Source organism: Chinchilla lanigera, unplaced genomic scaffold, assembly GCF_000276665.1.
Source record: "Chinchilla lanigera isolate Chin_1 unplaced genomic scaffold, ChiLan1.0 scaffold00041, whole genome shotgun sequence".
Lineage (NCBI taxonomy): Eukaryota > Metazoa > Chordata > Mammalia > Rodentia > Chinchillidae > Chinchilla > Chinchilla lanigera.
Window position 1 is genome coordinate 17,708,889 of NW_004955442.1, and position 9,584 is coordinate 17,718,472.

The 9,584-nt window shown below is 44.2% G+C and overlaps 1 protein-coding gene across 4 annotated transcripts in view; it reads right to left on the reverse strand.

Moving 5' to 3' along the window:
• The window catches only part of Mroh9 (maestro heat-like repeat family member 9), an 81,529-nt gene that overhangs the window by 19,187 nt on the left and 52,758 nt on the right, over window positions 1-9,584 (reverse strand). For all 4 annotated transcript variants that reach the window (XM_005391717.2, XM_005391718.1, XM_013517641.1 and 1 more), the window contains 2 exons: window positions 8,552-8,672; window positions 3,522-3,659 (listed from right to left, as the gene is read on the reverse strand). In XM_005391717.2, coding sequence (XP_005391774.1) covers window positions 3,522-3,659; window positions 8,552-8,672 — 259 coding nt within the window. The remainder of the gene's footprint in view (window positions 1-3,521; window positions 3,660-8,551; window positions 8,673-9,584) is intronic.

The following is a 9,584-nucleotide window of genomic DNA, read 5'->3' on the forward strand; positions in this document are numbered from 1 at the left end:
GCTGAGGCAGGAGGATTGTTGCAAGTTGGAGGCCAGCCTGGGCTACAAAGTGAGTTCAAGACCAGCCTGAACTACATAGTGAGACCCTGCCTCAAAAACCAAAAACAAAAAACCAAAAACAAAAAACAAAAGAAAATTTCAGAGGCAACAGGCCTGCTCACACTACTCAGAGGCAGCAGAGTCCAGGAAGTACCTTAGATGCCACTGGATCTAGGACTGGCTCCAGAGTCCAGAAGTCATCGGGTACTGCAGCCTCAGCTACTGACTGCACGTCCTCGAGGAAGAGAGGACTTGGCCAGTGTGTAAGGAGGTGTCCATCCTCGAGGAGGTGAACTAACAATGCTTCTGCTATTCCTTACCCAAACTCCCAAGGAGGTTCCCATCTCCCACCCGGCAATATGACACATGGATACAAAACAAAGACAGACAAAGAGAGAAAGTTCGGCAGAGGAGGAGCTCTGGGATGGCCAATGTTCTCTGTGGAACAAAAGGCCATGAGTTCAAAAGCACATGGCTTTTATTGGTATCAATCAAGGAGGTGGGTGGCGGTCTCAGCAAAGCTCTAGGGAAAAGAAACTTTCAGCAAAGTGCTAGGGAAAAGAAACGTTGCAGGGATTGGCTGTAAGGAGAAACAGAGCAATTTTGTGCCAGGCATAAAGGCTCTCCAATTAGCAATACAATGGATAGTTTGATGTATGTAAGGCTGCCACCTTTACTGCCAGGAAGGTATCATCTTGTTGAGTCAATCCCCCCAGCTGAGATATTATCTCATGTCTTGGCTGAGGAATCTCACAGGCTCCTGCTCCAGCTCCCATTTCACCCATCAGCAGGGGGTGCAATTCTTGCCCACGTGCTGCAGTGAGACAAGCTGGCATCTCAGCCAGATTCGATCACGTAGTTTTAGCCAATTAAGGGAACATCTGTTTCATATACACAGCTCTGTATGTCTCAGTGAATAGGGTTAAAGGAGAGGTCAGGGCAAGATCGAGGAAAGGGGCTTCATTTCTCAGGAGAGTGCAATTTGGTGGTCTCCCACGGTTCCCTAAGAGGCCAACAAGGCCTGGACTCGCCAGCTGAAGTCGACATCACGGGTGAGTTTGGCAGGTATTTCTCTTGCCACGTGGCAGAAGGGTATCGTCTTTAGCAAGAGGTTTGTGCTGTTCTGTAGGTTTTGGATCTCTTTAGCCAGCCGTGTATCCACAGTTCATGTTGACGGAAGGAAGCACTAAGGAGGTGCCCTGCCCCTGCAAGGCCTCAGTCCTGGGGCAGATGCTCACGCCTTGTACCTCTGAGGAGCCAGCATGCGGGTGCCCTGGACTCAGCCTTGCGTTCAGTTACCCGTCCCTGGTTGGCATTTAGTTTGTTCACTTCTGACTCTGACATCCTGGCACTGGCTCACAAAGGTCACTTACAAAATGTTGAAAATGTTGTAAATTGGTTGTTAAAAGAGTTGTTATGAGGCCGGGCATAGTGGCGCATTCCTGTAATCCCAGCACTCGGGAGGCTGAGGCAGGACGATCAATGCAAGTTCGAGGCCAGCCTGGGCTAGAAAGTGAATTCAAGGCCAGCCTGAGCTGCATATCGAGACCTTGTCTCAAAAAAAAAAAAAAAAAAAAAGATTTTTTATGAAAAACTAATTATATAAATTTATAATAAAATAAAACCAAGGTAATACTCAGAAAGAAATACTTCCTAATTCTTTTGGGACATTTGCCAATTTTCTACACTTGAGGTTATTTATGAGTATTGTTTTGCATGGTGGGAAGATTAAATAATGTGTCATTGTGCACAGCTGTCCAAGCCCATTGTTTTCTCTGGTTGCTGAGACAAAATACCTGACACCCAAAGTTAAGGAAGGAAAGGTTTATTTGGCTCATAGTTTGTGGAGGTTTCAATCCGTACTTGGCTGGCTCCGAGGCAGGTGGCACATGGCAGAGGGCTACGGTTCATGGAGGCAGAAAACAGCAAAAACAACAACAGCACAACGGGGGCAAGAACAAGCCTCTTTTCCTCCCTTATATTGTAAGCAAGCGACCCCCCCACCCAGGGGCATGTAGCACTCACATAATCCCCATGCCCTCCTCTTGCACAGGCTCAGGATGAATACAAAGGAAGGACCCTGACTCCCTGCTGAGGTGCTTAGTTGACCTTCTGAACTTCTCAAGTTGACACAATGAACAACATCCCAGAGGGTAACAGCATGTCCTTTTCACCCCAGGATGCAGAACTGCTGAGTCACTTAGCCAATCCTCTAGTCTCCCCAAGTTGACACAATATATCAACCACAACACCCATGTTTAGTGACACTCTCTGAATAGCTTCAAATTTGCCAGGACAGGAACATTTACACCAGAAAAAGGCCTGCCTATCCAGAGGGCTGGTTGGCGGGCCTTTACCAACACACTGCTGGCAGCACGGCCTCTAAGTTGGACGACAGGGACTGGTTTGGAGGTGAGCCGAGGCAGATCACAGAAGCCATGTGCAGATTAGAGCCAAGAGAAGGCAAGGGAAAATGGAAACAGGATACACCAAAGAAGAAAATGAAATAAACATTATTTGCCAAAATAATAGCTTTAAACTGATTCGGGCATGGTGGCGCACACCTGTAATCCCAGCACTCGTGAGGCTGAGGCAGGATGATCCCCAAGAGTTTGAGACCAGCCTGTGCTATGTAGTGAATTCAAGGCCAGCCTACACTGCAAAGCAAGACCCTGTCTCAAAACAAAACAAAATAAAACAACCCTCCCCAACAACAATAATACAAAGTAGGGGTGTGCTTATGTTTAATTGATTTGGAAGACAAGAAGAAATCACATGATTCAGAGGGAAACAATGTAAAACATTGATTCTCAACTCGAGGTCACCTGAGGACCTTTTAAAACACACACTGCTGCCTCTGCGGGGAGTGGGCCAACAGCTACATTTCTAAGTGTCCAGGTGCTGTCGATATTGGTAGTCAAGAACCATATTCTGAGGGTCACCGATATAAACTATAACATAAGTGAGTTGTCATGGCTCTGAGAGGGGTGAGGCTCCTAGAAATCAGTATAGTCAGTGAAGTTTGACTTGGGCTGATCACTGAAGAAAGAGAAGAATGTGTGCTTGTACTGCTGACAGAGGGAAGCGCTACAATCGGAGGAGAAGGCGGGAGTGAGGGCTTGGGGGTGGGGAACAGTGCGTGCGTGCGTGTGTGCGTGCGTGCGTGCGTGTGTACGCTGGGCGGGAGCTTAACCCACTAGCCAATGGTTCGAGCGGTAAGAAAAGTGCTTATGTAGGCAGTGATGATAAGTGAATTCTGAGTACAATGAATGATTTCATGGAAAAACTTATACATAAGGTGAAGAAGCCACTACAGTGATTTATACCTTTTCCATTTAAAAGTTTTCTTATTGCAAAAACATCAGGTTTGGATATGGTTTTAGTTGTACAGAAACTAAAGAAAAATCAATGCTTTATCATAAAGATACTGCGCAATGTCAAAATATCAGGTCATGGCTCTGACAGTGCTGTGAGGCACAAACCTTATTGACAACCGGGGCCATGCTGGTGATTTTCTGAAGGCTTAATTTGCTAATTTCAGGATTGGAATCACTGATCCAGTTTCTGAGGAAGACCAAAAATAATTCTGGGAGTGGGTCCTTGAAGAACTTATCCAGAATCTGAAAAAAATAAAAACAAAACAAAAACACTGAATGAGTGGAATCAGGCCAAAGGGCACGGTTTCATGAAAGTTGAAACTGGGCTGAGTCATGCAAACCTCCCAAGTACTTACTTGCATTCCTACCTATAACCCTGTGCTCACAGAAGGGGGAGCCAAGAATCAGATAAGGAAGAGACGCTTTGCTTTGTTCTCTTTTGATAATTTCTTTCCATTGCTGGAAACTAAATGACCCACTTTAAATTACTCTCTTTGCCAGGGATGGTGGTGCATGCCTGCAGTTCTAGCCCTTGGGAGGCTGAGGCAGAAGGATCTCCAGGAGTTCCGGGCCAGCCTGGGCTACATAGTGAGTTGAAGGCCATTTGGGGGTACAAGGCAGACCCTGCCTCTAAATAAATAAATAATACTCCTCTTTGGATTATAGTCAGATGGCTGAGTTTTTTGATAAGGTATTTTGTGTATGTGAAAAGAGAATGCCTCCTTTGGCCCAGGCACTGTGCTGGTAAGTGGGGGATATAGTGGTGAGAACAGTCACAGCTCATGAGCTTGTGGTGCTTATAGAGCAGCTAATGAGACTGAGGCAGCACAAGACGCTGCTCTGCACGATTCTAAAGAAAACAGCCATTCACTGTGACCAGCACTGGGCAGAAAAGCTACAAGATGCCGCAAGGACATCCGCAGGAGCACTGAGTGGAGACTGTATGGTACACATTGAATTTGGAACAAACAGTGATATTTAGGTTTGGACTTGAAAGCAGAGTTGCCATTAGCTAGATAAAGTGTTTGGAGAGAATACCTCCAAGGGGGTGACCACGGATGTACAAGGCTCTGGGGCAGAGGGCACAAACACCAGTGAAGCGGGGAGAGGGAACCAGAGGGGGTGGATCCTGTTTTAAAAACAAAATGAAAGAAAAGAAGAAAGGAAGAGGAAGAAAGGTCAACTTAGCAAGACTGTCTCAAAAAAATAAAGGCCTTAGAAATGCAGCTCTATGCAGAAGTTTTGGGTTCAATTCCAGAGAGATACAGAGACGGGGAGGGTCAGGGAGACAAAGGAACAAAGGAATAAAAGAAAGAAGAAAAAAGAAGGAAAGAAAGAAAGAAAGAAAGAAAGAAAGAAAGAAAGAAAGAAAGAAAGAAAAAAGGCACATGTGCTGGGGCTTTATACATGCTAGGGACATACTACCCATCAGCTCTACCCTCAGCACAGATGTTTAAATTCTTAACAAAATTGTAACAAATCAATTTCCAGCTATATCTAGGTTTTTTTTTTTTTTTCTTTTTGAGATAGGGTCTCACTATGCAGTTCAGGCTGGCCTTGAGCTCACTTTGTAGCCCAGGCTGGCCTTGAACTCCCAGTGATCCTCCTGCTTCAGCCTCCTGAGTCCCGGGATTACAGTCCTGAGCCACAATGCCCAGCTAGTTTTCAGAGTAAATATTGCAATGATGTTTTAAATTTTATGAATATATCATTAATGTTATGTAAGAAAAACATCACATTTTAGCTATTAAAAGAGAGTTAATAAAGTTCAACTTCAATTACAACCATGGACAAAACACTGGTGAACTGATGACAGTTTCCAATAAAAGTTAACTATGTCAACTGTAAAGCAGAAAAAGCCTCTCCACTAAAATGCATAATGAAATGAGAAAGTAGTCCTATCTCTGTGATTATTGAGAATTGTCCAAGAAGTCCCTTTTTGTTTGTTTGTTTGTTTTTTTGTTTTTCTTCCGGTACCAGGAATCGAACTCACGACCTTGCGCTTGCCAGGCAGGCGCTTTGCCACTGAGTTTAATCCCCAGCTCCTTGTCTAAGAAGTCCTTATAGGTCTTCTACTCATCCCCACAGCAGCAATAGTTTCACAGCCACCATGGCCAAAAGTCCCTTTGTGGGGTTCTTTGGCATTACTTAAAAAGTCAAAAACCCTACTGGAGATCAAAATTGAAGACCATGTTTTTGAGGGGCCAGCTTTGCATTCTGGTGGCAGGCTCAGCAACCATGGCCATAACTTCAGATTCAGAAAGGCCCTATTTTCCTATGGACTTGACTACAGCTCTGCTTGGGCTTGATTCTACCACAGAACCACCCAGCAAGGAATCCAGGAGGAGTCATGTCCACTTATGCCTCAGATAACAGGCTTGCCAAACTTGGTCCCGACTAGGGACAGTGAAGTGACCCTAAGAGGCAGCTCTATGCTCTCGGCAGTCTCGCCTGCTTAGGGAGCTGCCTGAGGCCTGCCCATCTGTGGCCCCGTAGGTAGGCCTGCTAGCCTTGGTTCCCCTCGCAGGTCCTGGAACAGCACAGCAACTTGGCTCTAGTCTCAGCTGCAGTTTGGGAGAAGTCCTGCCTTCCCAGGGACCCAGTGGCGGACATGCCTATCTATGCACCCTGAGGCAGGCCTGCAGACCATGGTCTGTGGACTTTGAAGCAGAGGACTCACTTCAGTATCACTCACCATGGTATGGGGTCTGTCTTGATCAGGGACCCACCCAATGTGACAGCTGGAATCTTCCCATGAACACAGAGAGAGCCACTCTCGTGTACAAACTCCGTAAGAGGTCTGCCATCTGTGGACCCTGAAGCAAACAAACCCTCATTCCAGTGCCAACCCTACTAACCAAGGTTCTGGAAGCAGTTCTTTGCACCCATGGACTGACAAAATTCATAAAAACATGCCCCGAAGAGAAGGTCTTTATCTGCACAAGCTAGTGTGGAAATGCCGGAAGGGGCTATTTGCTATTTCAAACACACAGATGCCCGTGTAGTGACGCATAGGCAAGCATGACTCTGCCGAAGAAAACTAATAAAGCTCTAGTACCCCGCCAAAGCAAAAACAGAAACAAACACAAAAGGTATGTAGGAACTCCCTGACAGAATTCAAAACAAAACAACAAAGAGGGGCTGGGGATTTAGCTCAGCAGCAAAAGCGCCTGCCTGGCAAGCGCAAGGTCATGAGTTTGGTTCCCGGTACCGGAGGAAAAAAAAAACAAAAAACAAAACAACAAAGATAACTAAATAAAATTTGAAAAACAATATGTAAACAAAATGCGAAGTTTAATAAAGAAATAAGTGCCCATATGACATATGCAGATTAAAACTGTGATATATCATATTAACAGAATTGTTATGATTTGTGTCTGGGTGTCCCCCCAAAGCCTCATGCAGTCATGGGGCAGCTTGTAGAGTTTATGACCGATCCATTATCCAATGCTGGGATTGTGGGTGTGAGTGCTACACCAGCCTGGGGTGGGTAGTTTTGCATATGTAAGGGAGGGAAAGAGGCTGCTTGCCGCCATACCTCCCTTTGGCTCTTGCTGCTGTTGTTGTCTTCCGCTGCCACGAACGGTTGCCTTCTGCCATGTGCCACCCTGCCTTGGAGCCAGCCGAGTATGGACTGAAACCTCCACAAGCTATGAGCTAAACAAACCTTTCCTTCCTTGATTCTGGGTGTCAGGTATTTTGTCTCAGCATCGAGAGAAAAGTAACCAAGGCAAGAATTCAGGATAAAACTCCTGATCTTCTCAACAGATGAAGAAAAAGAATTTGACAAACATGTCAAAAATTCTCAGAAGGTGAGGAAGAATGTGATCCTGGCTGAGGACCTGGGAGGCGTATGAATCTCTGATAGCAAAAGACACTAATATTCATGAGAGGCAATTAGATCTCTCCACGCTTCATCTGTCACATTGATGATGCTAATATAAATCTTTTTTTTTTTTTCTGGTACTGGGAATCGAACTCACGACCTTGTGCTTGTCAGGCAGGTGCTGTGGTGCTGAGCTAAATCCCCAGCCCAATAACTTTTTTTTTTTTGATACTGGGAATCGAACTCAGGACCTTGCGCTATAAATCTTACGTAGTTTGTAAATTTCTTTTGGATGTATCATTTCATGGGAGATTTTATTTATGTACCACTTAAACTTATTTAATATTTATACATACTTACATATCAATATAATGAAAATATTGAATAACAAAATAAAACTAATAAGAGAAGCAAAAGGATTAAGCACCTTTGAGAAGTGTTCAGGTAAATTGATTCACATATACTTCAGAAAGCATTAGAAGTGCATCATTTAGTGTATAAGATCTTCAATAAACTATTTTGCTATGTTTGAAGTCACTTAATATTTTTTAAGAATATGGGGCATCACACCTTTACATTATGACTTTTATGGAAAAATTACATTTGACTCAATTTCAATTTATACAACCTTGCTTTTACGCTAAAGGGCTTCCTCAGTATGCTTGACTTCACTATGACATTGTAATATATGGTATAATATTCATATTCAAAGTATTATGCTTCCACATCTTCATTTTATATGGTTGTTTGGACAGTTCCTATTTATTACAAAGAGAATCTCAGTTATCATGTAGACCAGGTGTCACTTACTACCTTTGGAAAACCCAAATATTCTTGATATGCAGGCTTGCAAAACATATGAACTGATACTATAAAAATTGTTAGTATTTGTACAAATACACTCTCCAGGAGAAGATAAAAGCCAATTCTGACAGCAAACTAAAGAAGAAACTCTCCCATAATCCAGATGTAACTCATCCCACTGCCCCTTCCCCACCTTTAGATGTCTTTTTATTTTCTTTTAATTCTTGGTCAAAACAAATATTCTGGTTTTTTTTTTTTTTTTTGGTTGTTTTGAGACAGGGTCTCGCTGTGTAGTTCAGGCTGGCCTTGAGCTCATTTTGTAGCCCAGGCTGGCCTGGAACTTACATTGATCCTCCTGTCTCAGCCTCCCAAGGGCTGGGATTACAGGCATGTGCCACCGCGCCCTGCAAAACAAATATTCTGAAGGGGATACAAGAGGCTAGAGTGTTAAGCTTAGATAAGAAAATGAGAACTGTGTTATTCATAGTTTCCTATTAAAACTCACTTTGATGAAGAATGTTACTATGATGATATGCTCTTCTGACCTCCTAGGGCCTTGCACTAAGATCTTGTAGAGATAACGTAAGGTTTCTGGAAATTGTGGGAAGTTACAGTCACAGAGAGTTCTGTAAAGGAGAAGGAGGCACTGAATTAGCACAGGAGAAAACATGTTCTGTGTTAGCACATACTGGTGAAAATGAAGAAATAAACCGGGCAGGAAGGTGTACACCTGTAATTCCAACGCTCTGGGAGGCTGAGGCAAGAGCATTGAAAGTTCAAACCTAGCCTGGACAACTCAGTGAGACTCTGTCTCAAAATTTAAAAAAAAATTAAAAATACATCTATGGATGGGGATACATCTCAGCGTGAAGGCGCTGGGTTCAAGGTTTAATTCTTAGTACTGGAAAAAGAAAGATGAACATTAGCCTCATAGTTTTTACCTCCCAGAGTGAAAAAGAAAGATACTCCTAGTATCCCCGATCCAGGATAAACTACAGCCTCACTGTGAGTTCTGCACAGCCTCTGGGGGTTATGTACCCCGGGGCCTCTGTCCACATTTTTTTCCTTAACGCCACTTCTCCTTCTTGTGTCTCCCATCCCGTGCCACACACAAAAAGGGCACTCTCCCATCCATCCTTGACCAAATGGAGAGGTAGTAAATATCTAAAGGTCAACTTGCAATAGGCATGCAGTTTTGATCACCTTTGTGGTTTTTTTTTTTGTTGTTTTTTTTTTGCTGATACTGGGAATCGAACTCAGGACCTTGGGCTTGCCAGGCAGGCACTATGCCACTGAGCGAAATCCCCAGCCCCTTGGTCTTTTTGAGACAGTCTCGCTATGCAGTTCAGGCTGGCCTTGAGCTCACTTTGTAGCCCAGGCTGATCTCAAACTTAAAATGATCCTCCTGCCTCAGCCTCCTGAATACTGGGATTACAGGTGTGCGCCACCATGCCTGGCCAAAATGCCATTTTTGAAAGCACCAAGAGGGCTGGGGATTTAGCTCAGTGGCACAGTGCCTGCCTGGCAAGCACGAGGTC